Genomic DNA, 23,896 nt, shown 5'->3' on the forward strand with positions numbered 1-23,896 from the left:
GATCGTTATTCTAAAGTGAAAAGCATGGTAACTCCCTAATATTGACTGACGTCATTGTAAGCTTTTTTAAGAGTTTTTTGTAAGGATTTGGATAGTAATGACTCAAGTGTTTCTAGATAATTCTAAAGGAATTACTAATTATTTGGATCAGGTTCAACATTAATGTAAATAATGCATAATGTGTAATTAATTCTAAAGTGAAGATCATGGGAACCACACAGTAGTGACTCAAGTGTTACCAAATAATATCAGAAGGAATTACTATCAAAAACCTTACAATGACTTACAATGACAGTGATGAGACATTACCAGGGATTTGTCATGCTTTTCACTTTAGAATACTGATCCAAATAATTAGTAATTCCTTCTGAAGGATTTGGTAATACTTGAGTCATTATTGTCACATTATGAGTTTGTTTTTGTCATGTCTTCTGTTCCATTCATGCCTGAGTTTCATAGTTTTCTAGTATGGTAATTGTTCCGAATATAAGACAACCCTTCTTTCAAGATGTACCTTGAAGGCCTTTTGAAGTCAAAATCTTTTCTTTTAAAGAAAATTCTTTATTTGAAAATAATTTTCATATTGCATTTTTTTTAAATGTTTAAATGTTTAATTTGACACGTCTTATATTTAGAACAATACGGTAGTTCTGTTCTTTCTGTTTGCTGACTGTTTGTTCACATAGTTACACATTGTTTGATTCATTCAGTTCAGATGTTCCTTGTTTTTTAGCCCTTGTGTTTGCTCTCTATTTATACCCTCAGTTTCGTTTTGTTTCTTTGTCTGGCGTTAGTCATATTTTAGTTGTGTGGTATTGTTTTCCCTTGCAATTTGTTGGATTTAAGTTGTTGGATTTAAAATAAACACTCTTGGATTTGTTCTCCTTCATCTTCGAGAGTGTTCAACACAGCAACCATGACGTTACTAGTGGGTTACCATTACCTTCACTTTAGAATTAATTATACATTATGCATTATTCACATTAATTATGAACCTGTATATAGTAGTTCTTAGTAGTCCTCTTATAGGTGTGAAAAAACAGTTGTTATTGATTATCTAATGATGAACTACCACATTCGACTAAGCACTATTACTTACTAATTCCTTAATCAGAGTTTATTATTAGTTAATAGTAGTTACTATAATGTTAATATTATATTATACAGGGCAGTATTCTGAAGTGTTACATTTTTCCTTGTGTTTTGTATATTGTTCCATGTGTTTTGTGTGTTCTGTTCTTGTCTTCACTGATTTTGTTTGGTTCTACTGCAAACAACATGAAAACTTGGCATTGTGAAGTCATTGTATAAGACCAACATTGATGTTCATGACAAAACAAATCTTTATATACCAGTATTTTATTAAACAGTAATCTCATGCATACAGTGTCTGATTTCGCAATATACACAAAGCATTCTTTACAAAGATAATATTCAAATGCATTTTCACTCACTCTGGTTGAATTGCTCGTTGATGTTTACTCTTAATCAACAAAGGAATGATCCATTGAAAGAATATATAAATAACAATAAATTAAAAGAACAGTTCAGTATTACAACACATTTAAACCTTCAAAACCATTGGCAAACATACAGTAAATTCACACAGCACTACAGTAACAGGTTTATGTAGCTATAACGCTCACTTAATATGAGCTTTAACATTGCTCACGTAATGTTTTCATGGTGATACTTGCTCAGAATAACTGATAATACATTTGAGCAAGTGAGATCAAAATTGACTTGTTTAGATGTGTCAAAGTTTTCTCTTCATGTGCAAAATGAAACATCCTTCACGTTAAAGACAATAATTAGAGGTTGAAGCTGATGTTAGTAGAAATCCTATAGCATGTTGCTTTTTACTTGATCAAAAATCTGCCTCACTTTCAAAGCAGGTACACAACCTTCACGGAGAATGCTGATAGTTCCTGGAAATGAACAAAATGCATGTTATTATTAATAATGGAATATGTATATATATTATTATGACATGATATAAGCTCTTTGGGATATCAGTTTACCTTCATCAATTTTGAGGCAGTTCACTACAGTTGACGCCACCACCTCATTAGATTCTCCGTCACACAGGACTCCTTCAATCTTGTGGCCAAGACGGCTGTTTCAGGACAAAAGAAAACAATGCTCCAATTAACCCTTGAGACCAGCAATCAGGCGACACTGCCAAATCTAACATGTGTTTCTATTGCAATTATTGTTTTAATATAAAATGTCACAACCAGCAGTGAATACATCCTTCCTAATAATAAAGTTGGCTTCTGAAGAGGTATGCTTTAATATAAGAGGTAAACCTTTGATCGTAGAACACACTGCTAATTGTGCCTAACATTAGAGTATTGTGGTTTGTTGTTTCAAGGTAACAGCCTGAATTATGTAAAATCTCAAACCTTAAAACCCTATAATATTCCCTTGTTTGGGCTACATTATTTATTAATTTAATACAATTCCATGTACAATGCATTTGATTTGTGAAGTTTGTATTCCTTCACCTCTAACTATTGTTGGGGCTTTTTAAACTTACTTGATGACCATATCATGATGTGTACTGTCAGCTTCTCCACTGGGATTGGCTGATGTAATGGCCAATGGACCGGTGAATTCACACAGGTGAGCAGTAGCAGTGTGGTCAGGTACTCTTATCATAATGCTTTCTCTGGTCCCCACACGGTCATATGCAGGACCCACACCTGTGAACAATAGGACCATTGAAAATGATTGGAGATAATAGATAATCATCACAGATTCCTGAAAATGTTCTCTTAGTAAAGTTTTAATTTGGTTTGTTGATTGTCCCAAGATTGATTAGAGTTAGAGTTAGGGTTAGGTTAGGTGTAATTACAAAATGTTAATGCGTGTTTATAACCTTACCAAGTTTGAGGAGCCATTCGCCTTTCGGGACAATGCAACTAATGCCTCCCGGGTAGACGTTTCTCATGAACTCCCACAGCAAAGGACTGAAGGGAGGTTTGGCTGCCACAAGTTGCTCCACACTTGAGATACAGATACAAATGGGCTTTTCTGCAGGACGGTCCTACCGAAGAGAAAGGTTTATGAGTCAGTGGGTCAGCTGACAAAGCGCACAGGCAGCTGATCATTTGTAAAAGAATATTATGTTTCAAAGCGTTTGTGTTGGCGTGTACTTTGATACTGTAGATCTTCTCAATTGCACTGGGGTTCTTGCATGAAGCAGCCAATGCATAGACTGTATCTGTAGGGATACCACACACTCCATTGTTTTCCAACAATTTTGCAATCTTGAGGAGTCCGCTGGTTTCCCGAGACTTAGCAATGAAACATGGATATGTGGTCTCAGATTTCTTCTTTTTTTTGTCCTTCGAAAAAAGCAGATGTTAATCAGTTGGAGTGTTTTGTCTAACCATGAATGTATAACATAATTAAAAACTTCACAAGCACTTTGTCATCATTATTAAAATATAATACCTTGATAAGGGAAGGTCCAACTGGTATCAGGGTCTTGGAGAAGATGGCGTTCACAAGGGATGCTAGCATGCCATACAAACATATGATGGCGAAAATTGCTAGCATAGCAACTAAAGAAAGAGTTTCAAGAAAATGTGAGGTAACTTGTACACATTGTTTCATTTCTTTACAATGCTTTTCTTAACAAAATGTATTTCTGTACCTTCTAACTGATAGGGCAGTCTTCTAAATGTAGAGAGGAGAAAACAAACTATGATGACCTCCATGACAGTGGTCAATGCCAAGAGAACTAGATTGCCATAGGTTGCTGTAAAAAAAAAAAGAAAAAAAAGAAGGTCCAATTCACAATCCTTCAAACGGCAAAAGTCAGAAGTGAGGATGTATGTAATGTATTAGTAAACAAACCTACCAACTAGAATCAAGAAAGCATTAATGACCAGGAATGCTATTGCCCCAGCTGCAAATCCGTTTGCTGACTCTGTGGATATTTGCAAACGATGTCCTGCAGGAAAAAATATGAATCTTAGAATTGTACCCAAATTTTTAGCCAAGTATTTGTTTTAATCTTACATTTTCATACCTGCAAACCTAAACCAGCTCCAAGTTGCCCAAATAGCCACATAGAACGAGGGAATGACAGAGCCAAATCTCTGGCCACCTAGTACTTGTAGTCGACTGACGTAGGCCTGGATAATAGCTCCTGGGATGAGTACCCAGGGAACAGTTAGGTCGAAAAACGCCAGGCCGGACTGACTGCTGTGAATGGCTGAGAGTGCGGCCACTCCATTGCAAAGGTAGAATAAAGCATCGGGGAGCTGTGCACCTTTATCTTCAGGCTCATCCAGTTTAGATCTCTTTAGGTAACTGAGATATTTCTGCAGGGATTCAGTGGAGACAGGCTGGGGTCCAACTGGAATCAAGGACTTCTCAGCAATAGTGTTGATGAGGCGTGCAAAAGTGCCATAGAAGGATAAGAGAGTGAAGAGGGAGCAGGTCACTCCAAAAAAGATGTAGTACCTGTCGATGGGAATCTGGGAGATGGTTGATATGGTCACCAGGACAAAAAATGAATTGTGAACTAGCTCAAGAGTGTCTTTGTTTAGACTTGCAACGCAGAAAACCAAAGCAGCAGACAGGAAGAACCAGTTGCCAACCATGGCATGCCTTACTTCACCAGCTTCAGTCCGGCCAATGGTTTCTGTAACCACATACTCTTCCCAGGTCTTCACCAACCAAAACACGCAGTGCAGGCCAAACTTGGTTGCATGGTAGCAGTCTTGACGCAGATATGCATAATAGCTTGATAGAAGCTGAGCAGCAGAATTAATGCTTATCCAGATGGCAGCTACTGGGATCGACGGGAAGTAGCCAAAGGCGTAGAATGCGAATATAAATGGTGAGACTGTGTCGCAGAAGAATCCCAAGGCCATAGGTTCGGCATATTTTGTGTTCTTCTTCTTCTCTTGGCCCAAGCTTTGGGAGCTGCTAGCATTGGTGGTTCCTAGGAGCAGCACATTAAAGAGAGGGTTTCCAAAACCCTTCAGCACGTAGCGTTGGGCCAATCCCTTGATTAGCAGTGCTGATGAGCCATATATGGCAAAGAGCAGGATTAGGAGCTCCAGAATCCCAGAGACCACTAAAGCCCACCTTCCTACCAGACCCACAGCCTCAAATATCAGTGTGAGGGTGATGGCCCCGAACACAAAGGGCATGATGTAGTTTACTGTTGCTGAACAGAAGGCCAGTAGAAAGGAAAGCAGGATGTAAGGTACCAGCCCAGCTATGGCAGACTCCTTGATGTACATTGGAATGTCGGTGTTATTGACACTAGTGTTTGTGAGCAGATTTTGAAATGTGCTGTTTATCATTGTTGATTCATTAGACTGAGTCATTGGACTTTGGTTGGCACCTAGAAAAATTCTTGTGGCCCCATAGCTCCCCCACAGAGCTGCGTATCCTACAAATGACGTTCCACTCAGATGGTCATATTTTCGGAAAGACAGCAAACCTGCCACAAGCTGACACACTCCACCAATCAGAATGAGATGAACACCTGTATAAATTGACATAAGATGCAAAGAAAGGGATGCATGATGTTCAAGGAAGTAAGCTGTCTGGAGTATTGCACAAACTAAAATGCAAAAATGCATTATTTTCTGCTATTAGCATATAAATGTATAATTCTTACAAGTTGTTTGTTAAATTAAAATGACAAAACAATGACCTGCTAATATGTTCTCCACTCCCTCTGCAGTAATGCCAGTCCTGGCACCATGGAAGTTCTGCAGTAGGACCAGGAAAGCACTGATGCCATTGGCAAGGAGCCCAAGCACTCCTGGCTCACCATAAAAACTTGCCGGAAAGTCACTCGCCGATGCCATGAACTTCCCCTTAAGTGTAGCTTTTGCTGATAGAATTAAGTTGGATAATATATAAATATATGATCATAAAAAATACTAATTCTAACATTTGTGGCAAAATGATATTTTGATCAGGCAAACATTGAAACATTAATAATTAATTCCCAGTGTGCTTAAATATTTTTTCCTGATTTTATCAGCCCAAATTGATTGACATTATGAATGTATCCAGGTTAATAAAAGTTACTTTTAACTGATTGATATAAGCCATTTAATCAGCATGCTAAAATGTACTTTCTGTATTCTGTACTTTTAGTGGTGGGACATATATAACATGTCTACAAACATGTCTACAAATAAATTTAGTCTATGTGATATAAAAGATTATTAAAAAACTTCATGAAATGAAACCTGTCAAAGCCTCGTTAAGATGTGCCAAAAGATTTATCTCTTGAGTGAGCACTAAACAGCCTATTTATGGGTGTGTTTAGTTTCATATTCTCCCTCCCCTCCGTAAGTAAGCAACACAGGTGTCTATTCAGCAAACAGCTGAGCAGGAGGCAAAAGCTTTTCACAAAAACTGCCTCTCTGACACAGATGTGACTGTTGGCTGAAGATTTATAGAATTACAGTCTAGGTGACGGTACAGTTTCATCTCAAACAGCCAGCAGACAGGTGTCATCATACACAGATAGCTGTCTGTGGACAATGCTTGAGGATAAACTCACAGTAAGTTTGAACAGACTTTTATGTCAACTTTTCAACATATTTTTAACATAGTAACGTAATCATAACTGAGTGAGCAATGAAATGTTAATGTTATTGTGTATATTTTCAATATTATATGTTCCCACAAAGATAGTAATACCAGAAGTTTTTGACCTTGTGAGGATTTTTTTTTTTTTTTGTCCCCATGAGGAAAACAGTATAAATCATAATAAATGTTTTTGTGAAAATGTAAAAATGCTGAAAGTTTTCTGTAATTGGGTAGGTTTATGAGATAGAATATACAGTTTGTACAGTATAAAAATCATTATGTTTATGGAACAAGCCTATGCGTGCATACACACTTTAAATAAATAGACACAACTACATTAACATTTAAAAAAAAGAAACTTACCTAATGAGAATCCTTGATCTGTAATGAAGTATTGAGATGCTTGTGAAGAAAGCTTTAAGTTTATAGAAACATCCTCATGGAAGCTGGGAGGAGTTACAGTGATGTCAACCAACCCTTGGTCTTACAAATGATGACATCATTGACCCTTTTCACGAGACAGTTTGTTTCCTGCTGCGAAATCCCACCTATGAAGCTAAAAATAAACAAAACTTGGGAATTCCAGCCCTTCCTCAGTTCTTCAGTGGGTGTGTCATCATCTTTTGTGGTCCAGAACTGTATAAAAAAGGAGATGTGGACACACCTGACTCTAGCACATCATCATCATCGACCTTCAATCATTCCATCTCGACACTGAGATAGGGAAAAGAAGACAGTCTTTCTTCAACTTCGAATCAACAAACAGATATCAAGCCTCTTCGTATCCAGATTCTGAACAAAAATTGACAACATGCTTTCAGTTGCACAGGTAGAGACAATTTTGTGCTATCATGTTGTCATAGATGTGTAATTTCTAGATTTATGTGTGATTGTTCGTTGCATAAAGAAAAAATAAAGTGTAAGTTTTATAAATTACGGGATTTTTTTATGAAGTGTCTTATTGAAGCCAGACTGTTTAGAATTAGAGTTTAATAGGGTTTTTTTTATGTTTCATATAAGAAAAAACTTTCAGAAAATATTACTAAATAAAGAATGTTTTTATATTGTATTTGACTAGGCTTTTTAGCAGTGCTTTTAAGGTACACTTAAAAGAGAACAAAACATACACTATACACTAACTAAATATACTGTATGTACATACTATAGAGCTGAGACACTCAAATATAATTGTTTGTACAGAGATCTACCAGATGCCTGTCTGCTTTTTCTGCTGCTCGAGGACTCCATAAGTCTGCACTAGATGGTGAGCAAGCTCTACTTGTCACAGCCTTATTTTCAGTAAACTGCTGTTTGTTAACTCATGGCAGAAAAGAAAAGTGAAAGTCTAGACTTTTATTTAGGGTCTGGAATTTATGTAGACTGAATCGGCTAATCTAGGACAGTCATTGGCACTCAGGATGAGTGCTATCCAGCAAAGGAAATTGTTTCAGTGTTCATTTACACTGTTTCTTGTCTGTTTTTAGTGGCAGAGCGTCCTGCCCCTGAGGAAACAGTGACCAGCAGCTTTGGCAGGTTTATTCAGAGCGTACAACCAAGGCATCTGTCACCAACCGTGCTGCAGCGCAGCAAACGCATGATTCTGGACAGCATCGGCGTTGGGCTTTTGGGAAGCAACACTGAGGTGTTTGAACTGGCCCTTCAGCACTGCCAGGTAGGGCACAAGGCCAATAGTAAATAATACTTACCTTTAGAGAAAACAACATGTTTTTCAATCATTGAGAGAACAGCATTTTTCAGTAGAATTGAGTGATGCCAAGACTTAACAGAGTGCAATTCTTCCCTGGACATGGTTTATCAATGGTGTACAGAGAGTGATGTCGGACACTTCTAATTTGTTTGTTGATGTGTGAATGAATTGGATCTAATGACCATTCATTTATTTCATTTATTTCATTCATTCTTTCCCAAGCACATGTATGCTTCTGATGACGTCAGCTTTGTCTATGGGCGCCAAGGTGTGAAGCTTTCTCCAACCCTTTCAGCTTTTGTCAATGGAGTTGCAGTAAGTATAATGAAGTGCATTGTGATGTCATTGCAGTTCTTAGTTTATCTTACACTGGAAGAGTGATTCAACATCCTAGACACATTCTCAGTGTTTCTCCAGAAAGTCCTGTTCTGCAGATCCTGAAATTAGTATCCGGACAGACAGTCAATTAATCATGAAATTATAATCTTGTTTTGTAACATTCATCATCATTCCAAATGTGGAAATGAGAAAAAAAAACAAAAAAAGAAGAAAAAAAACTCTAATAAGTCATGAAACCTCAGCACTGTGAAACTTTTATGGTCTACAGCAACATCCATGCTAAAGTCTAGTATGTACACCCTCTTCAGGAAGTGTCAGATTATAGAAACTAGACAGACCGGGTTATTGGGTCTTGCTCATACTATCGGTAGTCATGCACAGCTTTTTCCTTTTCCCTGTGGCATTTTGGCTACGCTTGTGAAGCTATCTGAAGGCTATGACATGGTCTTCTGAGACTATGTGCAGTGAGATTTAGAAACACAAACCATCATCCCAGGACAGCCACAATAAAGAGTACTCTAGTCTTTACTCTAGACATTGATTGACATTTTGGTTTTCCACAGGCTCACTCAATGGACTTTGATGACACTTGGCACCCTGCAACCCACCCCTCTGGAGCGGTTCTGCCTGCACTCCTGGCTATAAGTGACATGTTGCAAAAGAACAGCAAACCAAGTGGGCTCGACTTTCTAATTGCCTTCAATGTGGGCATCGAAGTACAGGGTCGACTGATGAGATTCTCCAGGGAGGCTCACAATATCCCTAAGAGGTTAGAGTCAATTTCTTTGTCTCATTCTCAACTAAAGTGACTGAGAGCGATAACTATACAGCACAGCCTGAATATGGCAGTATAACAGCATGGGTATTGCTTGAGGTCATAGACAAACAGAGAGCTAGGTGGGTAAGAACGCTGCAGATTCCATGTGAAAGGTTGTCAAGGCTCCTTCAGACAGGTGTTTATGCAGAGCAGTTCTGTTTGTGCTCCGAGAATATAGTTAAACACTTATAATCTGTTATTTCCTGAGTACTCTGAAAACAGAATCCAGCAGTGTTCTAAGATCATGTCTGGTAGCTATAAAGTGTAAACAAAAAAAAATATTGTGATTTATTGAGTACAAGATAATTTTACTATTACTATTTTAGACATTTAGGGGATTTTACCATGGCAAACAATAGAAAAGAACAGAGTCATATTTAGAGGCCAGGATGGGCTTGGGATTGGATTTACAGTTGTGGAGGGCTTTGCACAGGCAAGCACCACTTATATTCTGATCAGCTGATCAACATTTAGACAGTTTTGTGGCTCTGTATTGTCTTGAGAATGGCCAAGCTTGTAAAATAAAAATGCTCTTTCTCTGTCTTCTCTGCTAGGTTTCATCCTCCCAGTGTGGTGGGAACTCTGGGTAGTGCTGCTGCCTGTGCTCGCCTCCTCTCTCTGGACCTCAATCAGTGCAGTAATGCCCTGGCCATCGCTGCATCTTTGGCAGGTGCGCCAATGGCTAACGCCGCCACACAATCCAAACCTCTACACATCGGAAACGCTTCGCGCCTCGGGCTCGAAGCAGCCCTGCTGGCATCTCGTGGGTTGGAAGCAAGTCCTCTGGTCCTGGATGCAGTGCCTGGCGTAGCTGGCTTCAGCGCTTTCTATGAAGACTACGCCCCGCACCCCATCCCGTCCCCCGAGAGGGATGAGCACAGCTTCCTCTTAGAGAAACAAGACATCGCTTTCAAGCGCTTTCCCGCACACCTGGGGATGCACTGGATCGCTGATGCTGCCGCTGTTGTGCACAAGACCCTGGTTGGCCTGAGAGGAGGCAGCGTTTCTCCAAACCTGGTGCAGGATATCCTGCTTAGGGTGCCGCTCTCCAAGTACATCAACCGTCCATTCCCGGAGACAGAGCACCAGGCGCGACACTCCTTCCAGTTTAATGCCTGCACTGCCCTGTTGGATGGAGAAGTCACAGTGCAGTCCTTCCACCCAGAAGCCATCCAACGGCCCGAACTTCATGCGCTCCTCTCCCGCGTCCGTTTGGAGCACCCCCACGACAACCCGGCCAATTTCAACATAATGTACGGTGAGGTGGAGGTTACCTTGGTAAGTGGAGATGTCCTAAAAGGGCGATGTGACACCTTCTACGGCCATTGGAGGAACCCACTTAGCCAAGAAAGCCTGCACAATAAGTTCTGTAACAATGCAGGCACAGTTCTGTCCAATGAGAGGGTGGAGAGCCTGATCGAAGCTGTCGAAGGCCTGGAGCATCTAGATGACTGTAAACCACTGCTAACTCAACTGCAGTAAACAGCTTGGTGCTTTTATTACAAAATGACACCAATAGTGTAATATGAATATAGAATTTTTGTGAAACACAGCTACTTGTATTTATTTAATAGAAGTACTACCCAAACATGTTACACTCTTTCTTGATGTACATACTGTAGACTAACAGTACAAACCTTCTTATTTTCCTGCTGTGGATGTCTGTTTTCATGTTTTTACAATATTTATTTACATTATTTCACAAAATGACAAAAATTGAATATATGTTTGTAAATATAATATTAAAAGCTCTTTTTATATATCATATAAAAGAATCTTCTTAATGACTTCTGCTTTTTGTAAAATCTTGTTTAGAATGAAACTCAATAAACTTCAAAATGTATTACTATACATGATTTCTTGTCCACCATACATTTTGTCATATAAACACACATAAAATTGAAATAGTCTGGGAGTCTACATTACTGTATGTTTATGGTATATGTAGTGGGGCTGCAAAATGTTATACCTCAATGGGATGAATTACAACAATCAAACATGTTTGGCTACAAACTGAAAGTAGGTATTGGCACGACTTCAGGTCTTTGTTATTTCTGGCAAGTCCAAACCAGATAGACCGCTAGTTGGATCTTGTGCATCTGAGATCATGCAGGCTTAAGCTATTGCTAGATATCTTCTACTTTTATTGAAATATGATTTAGGGCAAAATGTTAAGGATTTAAGGCAAAAAATACATGATGGTGTTTGAATATCACAGCGTAATGGGATTGAACAGAAATTCAGAGCCAAATTTAGCATTTTCCCAGAAAGGTTTTTCCAGTAAAAGTAAAAATGTAGGTCTATGGGGCCCATCAAAATGTAATGATTTGGAACATGGTAGGAGCTTGTATGGCAATAAAACATAACCATTTAAAAATGAATTTGCATTACACACTAATATGAGGTAAATATAATCAAATCATTATTCCTGTTTTTTTTTTATTTTTTACATATATGTTATTCTAATTTAACTATGGCTATTTCATGCATGGTATAAACTTATATCTTCATATATCCTGAGGATGTATATATGTGATAATAATATATTGCCTTATATGTAACGACAACACCACTTGCGATATAGTGACATTGACATTACAAACCCCATTTCCAGAGAAGTTGGGACATTTTGTAAAATGAAATAAAATCAAGAATCTGTGATTTGTTAATTCTCGTGAGCCTTTATTTAAATGACAAATGTACAAAGAAAACATTTACAATGTTTTCACTGAACAACTTTGTTGTATTTTGTAAATATAAACAAATTTTGATTTTGATAACTGCAACACACTCCGAAAAAAGTTGGGACAGAGGCATGTTTCCCAGACAGCAACATAGTGTCGCCCCTGATCCGGCCCACATCTGCTACATATGGATTCCACACGTACCAGATGTGGGCCGGATCTGGGCCGACACTATGTTGCTGTCTGGGTTACCACTGTGTCACATTACCTTTTTTTTTTTTTTTTTTTTACACTTTTTAATTTTGGGGGAATCGAGGATACTAATTATTGCTGTTTTGCTAGTAGAAAGACATATAAAATATGACAATAAGAAAGATAAAATACATCTGCTCTTCTCCTTTTCATGATGGGCCAAACATTTTCAATAAGAGACAGATCTGGACTGTAGACAGACAGTCAGGCACATCCATTTTATGGTGTAGAGTGTTTAAGAAACCACTCAGTTTTAGCATGTGCAGAATGAGCCTGGCATTGACTTGCTTCTCAGGAAAGATGTCATCTTGATGGCAGTTTTTGTGTCTTTATCATCCAAATATATGCCTCCATGTCAAAGGTACCTTCACACATTTGCAAGTCACCCATACTGTTTGCACGGATGATGCCATGATAATTGTTTGCCTTTGCACCTGTCGCTGATGAAAATCTGGATAAAAAACAAAGTTTACCGTAATGCATGAATAGAAGAAACTCTGATTAGAGGCTCAGATATCTTAAACACATCTGATTCATTGTTATATCAAGAAGAAGGAAGAGAAAGATTTAACTTTTAAAACCTGGGCTTTACAGGAACTCAGTACCCATAGTCTTCTAATCTGTTTTGATCGCAAGGGCTTTACTGTCTTTGTTGTATCATGAGGAAATCTTTGAACACTGCTTGGTGCTACTGTAAGTCGGGCAGGTGGACATCAGCATTTCCCATTTATAAAAAAAAGAAGAAAAAAGAAAGAAAAAAAAGCAAATAACAAATTACTATCGATCAAACCTCGCATAATAAGACTCTTAAAGAACTGATGGTCCCTTTCGTTTTTGGGACTGAGAACTCATTGTCCATTTTTTCCAAAAACAAGCTGAAACATGACTCATCTGACCACAGCACACATTTCCACTGTGTTTTAGACCATCTGAAATGACCCAGACAGCAACATAGTGTGTGCCGGATCTGGGCGGACACTATGTTGCTGTCTGGGGAGCTCGTCCCAGAGAACTTGGGGGAATCTGTGTTTTGAACATGCTTTCTCCTTGCGTAACAGAGATTCCAGCTGGTCTCCTGCCTTGCCCTACACAGACTGAGATTTCTCTGGATTCCCTGAATCCTTTCACAATATTATGGTAGATGGCGAAAGACGTAAATTCTTTGCAATCTTGCATTGAGAAATTTGATTTTTGAATTGTTTGACAATTCTCTCATGAAATTTGGCACAGATTGGTGAGCCATGACCCATCTTTGCTCGAAAAGACAGAGAAGCTCTTTCACACCCATGATTCCCTCATCTATTACCAATTCACCTGCTCATTGTGGACTGTTTAAAAAAAAACGTTTAACTTGGATATCATATAATTGCTTCACTTTTATTTTGCCTTTGTCCCAACTTTTTTGGAGTGTGTTGCAGCCATTAAAATAAAATAAAAATGTTTCACTTTATTTTGATGGTCCCTTTAACACATTCTGTTGTCTAGAAGTAACATTGCACCTACATGTCTACTAACTCTCATTAGAGTATTAGTAGAGTATTAGTAGACTGGTAGGGTTAGGGTTAGATTAAGTTGACATGTAGATGCAAAGTTACTTATAGTCAGTAGAGTGTCTGTTGGAGGACCATCACAATAAAGAGTTATCAGATATTAAGCAGATAGTACACTAATACTCCAATAAGAGTTAGTTGACATGTAGTTGCAAAGTTACTTATAGTCAACAGAATGTTCAAAAGGGACCATCAAAATAAAGTGTTACCAATAAAAAAAGGTGTGGTGAGTTTCAAGTTCATTGTTGTGGTTAATTCCTTGAAAGGAGTCATGAGCCTTTGAAGAAGCCACTTAATGCCAGGTTGCTCCAGGGATATTGTTCCTGTAATAAATGTACTTTGGACACTATTACAATTGTCCGCTAAATTACTACTTTCCAGTAAAGTGGTTCAGGACATAGGTTAGCTGATCAAAAGGTGTCTTTCCTGCCAATCAGTGTATTACTGTACCACATAACGTAGAAGAAACTTCTCGCCCTCAATGACATGTCATGTTGTGAAGACAGAAGAGCTAAAAATAATTTGGAATCTTGCAGAATTTCCAACATTGTTCCTAGTGATTCATGTATTGTACAGTGTTGAACACGCAATAGTGTCCTCCCTTGGGACGCTCACCAGTTTCGTTTTTCCTGTCCCGTGAGATGATCATTTTTCTTTTTGTATGCTTTCATTCAGAAATATAAGATGATTGTTCTCATCTTACTCCACAAATGGCATTTGTTTATTTGGTTTCAGCATCTGTGATCAATGCATCATCTATTGTGAGGAGTGTCGTCAATGTCAATTGCTATGGGAGAGATACTTCCAGTTAGGAGCTATGAGACACATACAATAGTCTATTGATGAATACAAATTGTTAACTATGAATTGAAAGAAAGATTTTGTATTTTAAAACTTCCTTAAAATGAAACCAAAAAAATAGAAAAGAATTTTGGTTTCATTGTGTCATGCGTCACATCGTATCTTTGTCTGTTTTACTGATTAATCATCAGGAGACTTTTTCTTACATTCGTAGACAAAACAAAATACTTGGGGGAAAAACTGTGTTTTGGTCATATACAGACACCTACATATCCAGTAGGTGATTTCCGTATGCTGTCAAAAGATTGATTAATGATTTACATTTTACTGGACTATTTTTAATATTCACACAATAACAGTGTCACTCGAGAGAAAGTGACACAGTCAGTAGGAATTTCTGAGAACTGATTCCTAAATAAGGAAGCTGGAAGCACTTAATGGATTATCTTGAAACGTCAATCCAATGTCAACAGAGAGTGGTTTACGAGTAGTTACTAAATAAATAAACTTTGGCAAACCATTTGAAAATAGCTTGATAAATTGAATCGTTAAGATTGAACAAACACAATAAAAGAAGGAAGTTCATTCATTTGTGGGAAGGGAGTCCAACAAACTGAAGCTTTACAGTTTCTTCAAAGCCTGATTGGGCACCGCAGGGGCCTTCGTGACTGCTTTTTATTAAGGACAAATCGTAAAAATATATACTGAAAAGATTGCGAATGGGTTTACAGTAATGCATGAATAGAAGAAACTCTGATTAGAGGCTCACGTATCTTAAACACATTTGATTCATTGTTATTTCAAGAAGAAGGAAGAGAAAGATTTAACTTTTAAAACCTGGGCTTTACAGGAACTCAGTACCCATAGTCTTCTAATCTGTTTTGATCGCAATGAGGAAATCTTTGAACACTGCTTGGTGCTACTGTAAGTCGGACAGGTGGACATCAGTATTTTCCATTTATAAAAAAAAAGAAGCAAATAACAAATTACTATCGATCAAACCTCACATAATAAGACTCTTAAAGAACTGATGGAGTCACTAAGCTGTCAGTAAGATAATAAAACAAGATGAAATGCGCAGGGAATATGGAAACACAATAATCAATCAGATTAACATGAGAAATCCGGATGAGTGTTCAGTTATGAGGAATTTCAGTAAAACCATTAAGAATGTAAAAAGGCTGGGAAGTTACATATCCATATGGACAGCACGTATTTTCATTACCTTCATTCAAGGTATACATTTTATCATTATGCCTTAAACGCAATGGCAAAGTGTTGCCAAAGGAATTATCCGACCTTAGCATTCAAACCACTGGCCTTAAAAAATCAAAGTAAACTTACTTGGTTCAAGTAAAATGGACTTGGCTTTGGTTGCACATTATCTACGGTGTACTCAAGAAAACTGAGTAATAAAAAGCGTCTACATGGACTTATCTTTAGGGTTACTGTACCTAGTTATTACCAAGTTGTACATTATACAGTATATGTACAGTAATTACACGGAGAACAAGGCAGTAAAATAAAGTGCTACCCTTGGAATTTTCCTCTGTGTGTCCCTTCAAAGAGTGAATTTTAAATAAAGGTCAGGGCAGTGGCAAATAGAAGCAAATTTAAATAGAACACATTTTAAAATATTATAACATGTATAGACCCTAAAAGATAAATTCTGACTCTGGGTCAGTGATTGAACATTCTTGATTCAGCTCAATACTTTTGAGTGTATACACATACAGTACAACTGCAAGGGCTTATGGGTATTTTCCACAGCCTCAGTATTTTACTTGATCATTTTGAGTTATTAATGGCTAAAGTTAGGGAAGTCCAATTGTGCTCCAGGAGGGCCAGTGTCCTGCAGAGTTCAGCTCCAGCCTGGAACACACTTGCCCAGAAATGTCTAGTAGACAAGCTTGATTAGCTTGTTCTGGTGTGTTTGATTAGAGTTGGAGATTAACTTTGCAGGAAAGTTCGAGTGGCTCTCCGGGAACAGGTCTGGACGCTGGTTAAAATCTTTACTAGATGGATTTTGAAGTCAAAGACATAGCTAAGTGACTCCAATAATCTTATGATTCCAAAACATAATGTGTTGAGTAATTGGTAACACTTTACAATAAGGTTCATTAGTTAACATTAGTTAACTACCATGGATAACATGAACTAAGAATGAACAATACTTCTACAGCATTTATTCATCTTAATCATATTAATTTCAACATTTACTAATACATTATTAAAATCAAAGGTTGTATTTGTTAACATAAGTCAATGCACTGTGAACTTACATGAAAAAAACAAACAATGAACAGATGTATTTTTATTAACTAACATTAACAAAGATTATTAAATACTGTAACAAATATATTGCTCATTGTTAGTTCATGTTAGTTAACTAATGAACCTTATTGTAAAGTGTTACCGAGTAATTTGTAATCGGAACCACTTCATTGTGGTTTACAATATAACAGTAACGTCTCGGTTACATATGGTAACCCTCGTTCCCTGAGGGAGGGAACGGAGACGTACGTCGTGGTGAACGACGAATAGGAATCTCGCTAGAGAGGCCAATCTACTTCGAGTGAAACTAAACAAGCCAATACACATTGGCGTGCAATCATTTGCATCAGCTGTGCAGCCTCGCAGCGCGGGTATTTAACGAGCAGCTGGTGAGATTGCACTTCAGTTTTTTGCTGAGGAGCCAAGCCTGAAAAAGCTGGTCGCCCCGGCGGGTAGCGGCAGATGTGGCAGCGGGACGTACGTCTCCGTTCCCTCCCTCAGGGAACGAGGGTTACCATATGTAACCGAGACGTTCCCTATCGTTCGGTCACTACGACGTACGTCGTGGTGAACGACGAATAGGAATCCCTACCAAAGTGCCACAGCTGCTGCACCCCATCCAGCGCCCTGAGTAAGCCTCTACACCTTCTTGCCTGGAAGGACGATAGGAAGGGGCTTACACCGAGAGTATCCTTCACTGTTGTTCCGTGATAACCCATACAGTGAGATTATTGGATAACACTGGGAAGCGTGCCCGAATTGAGGGAAGGGAACGCTGCGGAAACCACATTCTTAAGAAGAGTTATGTGGGAATACACATATGGACTAACCCAAGGGTTGTACTGCATATGAATAAGGGGTGACTTAGCCCAAGGGAAAGACACAGGCTTCCGTTTAAGAGCAGCCGTGGAAGATATACACATATGGGATCCCCGTAGGGTCACACATATGGGACCCAGCCTAGACCCGGTTCTCAAAGATTCAGCAGGTAAAGGCCTGGCACCGGACGCTCCGCCACGTCCAGGCCGAGGGTGTTTGGAGGACTCGACAGGTTTTAACTCTGGAGCAATAAGGATGCACAGTAGGGTGCAGCAAGCCGACAGAGCCGGTATTCTCAGTGCTTCTACCCGTTTAGGGTGAGAACACGGGAGGACACGGGCTCTACACGTAGGCTATAGTATCTAGCGAACGTGTTAGGTGTCGCCCAGCCCGCAGCTCTACAGATCTCTGTTAGCGAGGAGCCACGTGCCAGCGCCCAGGAGGATGCAACGCCTCTCGTGGAGTGTGCATGCAACCTGAGCGGGCAGGGCACGCCTTGAGCTTCGTAAGCCAAGGCGATGGCATCCACTATCCAGTGGGCCATCCTCTGCTTGGAGACAGCCTTTCCCTTCTGCTGGCCTCCGTAACAAACAAAGAGCTGGTCTGAGGTCCTGACGCTTTGTGTTCTGTCCACGTACATACGCAGAGCGCGAACGGGACAGAGCAAAGCCAGGGCTGGGTCTGCCTCCTCCAGGGGCAGCGCTTGCAGGTTCACTACCTGATCTCTAAAGGGAGTGGTAGGAACCTTGGGCACATAGCCAGGCCGGGGTCTCAGTACAACATGGTTGTCACCCGGCCCGAACTCTAGGCACGATTCGTCGACCGAAAATGCTTGCAGGTCCCCTACCCTCTTGATCGAGGCCAGTGCAACCAGCAGCAAAGTCTTCAAGGAGAGAAGCTTTAAGTCTGCTGACTGCAAAGGCTCAAAGGGAGCATCCTGAAGTGCTCGAAGCACCAGGGAAAGGTCCCAAGAGGGTATGGAGGGGGGACGAGGAGGATTTAATCGTCTCGCCCCCCTAAGGAACCTGACGACCAGGTCGTGCTTCCCAACTGTTTTGCCATCTAAGTGGTCATGATATGCTGAAATAGCAGCAGCATGTACTTTAAGGGTGGAGGGAGACAGCCTTCGCTCCAACCCTTGCTGCAAGAAGGAAAGCACTGACCCTATCGAACATCTTCGGGGGTCCTCTCTGCGGGAGGAACACCACTCGACAAACAGGTTCCACTTCAAGGCGTACGCACGTCTCGTAGACGGCGCTAGCGCAGAAGTGATGGTGTTAAGTACCTCTGGGGGTAAGTCACCTAGAACCTCCGCGTCCCGTCCAGGGACCAGACATGGAGTTTCCAGAGGTCCGGACGCGGGTGCCAAAGGGTGCCCCGTCTCTGAGTCAGAAGATCCTTCCTCAGAGGAATGGGCCAGGGAGGGACTGTCACGAGGAGCATGAGTTCTGGGAACCAAGTCCGGGTGGGCCAATAGGGAGCCACCAGAAGGACCTGCTCCTCGTCCTCCCTGACTTTGCACAGGGTCTGTGCAAGTAGGCTCACTGGGGGAAAAGCATATTTGTGGAGGCCCCGGGGCCAGCTGTGTGCCAGTGCATCCGTGCCGAGTGTTCCCTCGGTCAGGGAGTAAAACAACCGGCAGTGGGAGGTCTCTGAGGAGGCAAACAGGTCTACCTGAGCCTCTCCGAACTCTCTCCAGATCAGCTGAACCACCTGGGGGTGGAGTCGCCATTCTCCCGGAAGCACAGCTCGTGATAGCTCGTCGGCCACACGGTTGAGCACACCGGGGACATACATGGCTCGAAGCGACCTCAGATGCTTCTGACTCCAAAGGAGGAGATGGCGGGCGAGTAGCGACATGCGACGGGAGCGTAGACCACCCTGATGGTTGATGTACGCAACGGTCGCAGTGTTGTCCGTACGGACCAGCACGTCTCTGCCCTGTAGCGGCCTTTTCAGGCGGCTCAGAGCGAGATGTACTGCTAGCAACTCGAGGCAGTTGATGTGCCAGTGCAGTTGGGGGCCCGTCCACACCCCTGACACTGCATGCCCGTTGTACGTGGCACCCCAGCCGGTGGCAGAGGCATCTGTGAAAACCACAGCATGCCTGGACACCTGTTCCAAAGGGACTCCTGCCCGGAGGAACGAGGGGTCTGACCACGGACTGAAGGTTTGACGGCACTCCGGTGTGATTGCCACCCGGTGAGTGCCGTGATGCCACGCCCATCTCGGGACTCGGCCGTGAAGCCAGTGCTGAAGCGGTCTCATATGGAGCAGGCCGAGCGGAGTTACCGCTGCTGCCGCTGCCATATGCCCCAGGAGCCTCTGAAAGAATTTCAGTGGGACCGCCGTCCTGCCCTTGAACGTGTTCAAGCAGTTCAGCACCGACTGAGCGCGCTGCTCTGTGAGGCGCGCTGTCTGTGCGACCGAATCCAACTCCATACCGAGATAAGAGATCCTCTGCACAGGGGCGAGTTTGCTCTTCTCCCAGTTGACCTGAAGGCCCAGCTGGCTGAGGTGCCTGAGCACGAGGTCCCTGTGTTCGCATAACTGATCTCGAGAGTGTGCTAATATGAGCCAGTCGTCGAGATAGTTGAGAATGCGAACGCCCTGTTCTCTCACGGGAACAAGGGCCCCCTCCGTGACTTTCGTGAAGACACGGGGGGACAGGGCCAGCCCGAAGGGTAGGACCTTGTACTGATATGCTCGACCCTCGAACGCAAAGCGCAGAAACGGCCTGTGTCGAGGAAGAATCGAGACATGAAAGTACGCGTCCTTCAGGTCGATCGCTGCAAACCAATCTTGGGGACGGATGCATTCGAAAATGCGTTTCTGCGTGAGCATTTTGAACGGTAGCCTGTGAAGGCTCCGATTCAAAACTCGCAGGTCCAAGATCGGTCGTAACCCACCACCTTTCTTGGGTACAATGAAGTAGGGACTGTAGTGCCCTGACCTCATATCGGCTGGAGGGACCGGCTCTATCGCGTCCTTCGCCAGTAGGACTGCGATCTCCGCGCGCAAGACATGGGCATCGGCTGCTCTCACTGTAGTGGAGTGGATGGCCCGAAACTTGGGGGGACGCCGGGCGAACTGAATCGCATAGCCGAGCCTGATGGTCCGAATGAGCCAGCGAGACGGGCTGGGGAGCGCTAGCCAGGCTCGCAGAGACCGTACAAGCGGGACCAAAGGGACCGTAGGCGTACCCGGAGTGGGGCAGCGAGGTGGAACACAGGGGCTCGGCTCGGGAGGCTCTCTCTGGGAGGCGGCCCGTAGCGGAGTCAGAGTGTGCTGCGCAACACTTACCTGGTTCCACGAGGCGGGAGGTGCAGGAGACGGCTTGGTTGCGTTCTCGAACTGCACACTGCTGCCTGCTGGCGATAGAAGAGGTGGATGAGAGTGGTAAGGGTTCTCTCCCCCCACTGCTCTCCGGGCCCTCTTCGGACCCAGAGACGGAAGAAACTGCTCTTTTATTGAAAATTTGGGTACCGCTGGTTCTGAGGCCAGCGGCGGAACAAAAAGAAAAGGAAAACAAGGATTTTCCACCCGGCCCTCTTCCGGGGGATGGAGCGATGCCGTCATCGTCTCCTGGAGAGCAGTCCCTGCCATCTCTGGGTCGCCCGTCCTAGGGCCGCTTGCCCTTGGCCTTGCCGCCCTTCTTGGTGGGGTCCTGGACGGGCGGGGCGGACCGCCTGCGACTGGCTCCACGGCGCCGTTTGGGTGGAGGCTGCTGCTGCGGCGCGGGAGCAGGGGCAGACGCAGGAGGCCGCCCTCGGCGACGAGCAGACTGAGGAGCCGCAGACGGAGGGGTGGAAGCAGCAGCTGGCCGCCGCGGCAGGATGTGACGGATGGCCTCAGTCTGCTTTTGTACAGCCGAGAACTGCTGGGCGAAGTTCTCGACCGCGTCGCCGAAGAGGCCGGTCTGGGACACGGGGGCGTTAAGGAACCGGAGCTTGTCGGTCTCCCGCATGTCCGCCAGACACAGCCAGAGATGGCGTTCCTGGACCACCATGGTGGACATCGCACGACCCACCGACCGCGCGGTCACCTTCGTCGCACGAAGCGCGAGGTCCGTCGCGATACGAAGTTCCTGAAGAACTTGGGGATCATGACCACCCTCGTGCAGGTTCTTCAGTGCCTTGGCCTGATGAACCTGCAGCAACGCCATGGCGTGCACGGCAGAGGCAGCTTCCCCACAGGCCTTGTAAGCCTTGCCGGTTAGATCCGACGAGTACTTACAGGCCCGTGAAGGGAGACACGGTTCTCCGCGCCAAGTGGAGTTAGGGCACAGTTGCATAGCAACGGCCCGTTCCACTGGCGGGATGCGCGTGTATCCCTTAGCTGCCCCGCCATCAAGGGTGGTGAGGGAGGAGGAGCCACCGGAACGGTTTCTGGCAGTGAAAGGTGCCGTCCACGTCCCCGTAAGCTCCTCATGCACTTCCGGGAAGAAAGGCACTGGGGTGGGTTGCTGAGAACCAGCGCGCGCCACCCCGAGATACCAATCATCCAACCTCGAGGGTTCGGGACACGGTGGAGGGTTCCACACGAGCCCGACCCCGTTGGCGGCCCGGGAAAGCATGGCCATCATCTCCGGGTCCGTCTCAGGCACCGTTGACACACCCGAAGGAGGTAACGGCGCTGAGTCGTCATCCGCAGAGACGTCTGACCCACCCTCCGATGCCGCGATCGACATCTGGTCTTCGCAGGGAGCCCCAAAGGAGACAACCGGTACACACCGCGAGGATGGTCCAGCTCTCTCCAATGGGGGCTCAACTGGCTGCGGAGCATGAGAGGAGTGAGGGCTCCTAGGGGGTTGGTTCCCCGAAGAAGCCGCGCTCACTGTGATCCTCAGGTCACCCATGTCACTGCCCGAAGCCACCCTCTGAGGAGGATTTGATCGAGGCAGCGGCACGGGGACTCCGCCCCTTTGCAGGAACGTGAGTCTCGACCGCAGCTCCGCGATGGTCATCTTCCCACAATGGGTACATGACTCATCCACAAGCGCTGCCTCAGCGTGTTCAATGCCCAGACACACGAGGCAGCGTTTGTGACCATCCTGTGAGCCCAGGTAACGACCGCATCCAGAAACACACAGATAGAAAGTCATTTTTTTCTCTTTTTGAAAAAGACGCTCTCTATCTGTGTAAGCTCTTTTAGGGACTGCTCTCACTGGTGCTGAAACACGCAGGGGAACAGTCACTGCGAACACAGACAGGAATGTGCACCTGTCTGTGCGCTGTCTCTCTCTCTTGCTGGCAGGTCTTACCAGCTGTAAAAACAGCTTTTGAGCGCTCTGCTGGCGCACCTTACCAGCTGTTATAACAGCTTTTTTGTTTGCTCAGTTTATAACAAAAACAAAAAAGACAGAGAAAAGAAGAGAGAGGAAAAAGAAGACTGCTCGCGCTGCCGTGTTGTAACGCCCGCACCGGAAGGAGAGGTCCAAATAAGGCTTGTCAAAGTCACTCTGTTTGTAGAACGCATCGAAGTGCTTGGCTCCGAAGCAAAAAGCTGAAGTGCAATCTCACCAGCTGCTCGTTAAATACCCGCGCTGCGAGGCTGCACAGCTGATGCAAATGATTGCACGCCAATGTGTATTGGCTTGTTTAGTTTCACTCGAAGTAGATTGGCCTCTCTAGCGAGATTCCTATTCGTCGTTCACCACGACGTACGTCGTAGTGACCGAACGATAGGGAACTTAATTTACTCTAGTAAGAATAGCAAAAACTTAAGTTTAATTCATCAAATTAGTTTTATTTGAGCAAGCTGTTGTCAAACCCATTGTCCTTTGTGATGGTGCAATGTCAGTGTCATCTTCAGTATGAGGATGATCGAGGAAAAAACAAAACAAAAGAAAACTTTCCACTGAAACTGTTCATGTGATGGAACAAGGAAATATCTTCCTGTCAAGAATTATATATTACATAAGTGGTTTGTTCAAAAAATACTGATCAGTGACACATCATTGCCATTCTTGCCCAGCAAAAATGTGAGAAAAGGAAATCAGTCAGTGTGCTCATGAAAATGATTTTATCATTCATGACTGGGGCGGAAGAATGAGAAGAGAAATAACCAATATGTT

The 23,896-nt window shown here is 43.0% G+C and overlaps 2 protein-coding genes across 2 annotated transcripts; one reads left to right on the plus strand and one right to left on the minus strand.

The window, feature by feature from the left end:
• Positions 1 to 1,321: 1,321 nt before the first annotated feature.
• On the minus strand, positions 1,322 to 6,966 carry LOC311094784 (uncharacterized protein). The gene is made up of 11 exons (XM_084132961.1): positions 6,940 to 6,966; positions 5,684 to 5,866; positions 4,040 to 5,512; positions 3,869 to 3,961; positions 3,662 to 3,766; positions 3,460 to 3,569; positions 3,159 to 3,350; positions 2,887 to 3,049; positions 2,540 to 2,705; positions 2,022 to 2,116; positions 1,322 to 1,928 (listed from the first exon to the last, which is right to left on the minus strand). The coding sequence occupies exons 2-11, from the start codon at positions 5,838 to 5,840 to the stop codon at positions 1,843 to 1,845; spliced, it is 2,640 nt and encodes an 879-aa protein (XP_083989087.1). The 5' UTR covers positions 5,841 to 5,866; positions 6,940 to 6,966; the 3' UTR covers positions 1,322 to 1,842.
• irg1l (immunoresponsive gene 1, like) lies at positions 6,356 to 12,107 on the plus strand. Its single transcript, XM_084132962.1, has 6 exons — positions 6,356 to 7,405; positions 7,777 to 7,840; positions 8,061 to 8,248; positions 8,507 to 8,599; positions 9,187 to 9,392; positions 9,995 to 12,107. Exons 1-6 carry the CDS (start codon positions 7,388 to 7,390, stop codon positions 10,920 to 10,922), a joined length of 1,497 nt encoding a protein of 498 aa, XP_083989088.1. The 5' UTR covers positions 6,356 to 7,387; the 3' UTR covers positions 10,923 to 12,107.
• Positions 12,108 to 23,896: the final 11,789 nt, after the last annotated feature.

Source organism: Abramis brama, assembly GCF_963993115.1.
Source record: "Abramis brama genome assembly, chromosome: 13".
NCBI classification, from domain to species: Eukaryota; Metazoa; Chordata; class Actinopteri; order Cypriniformes; family Leuciscidae; genus Abramis; species Abramis brama.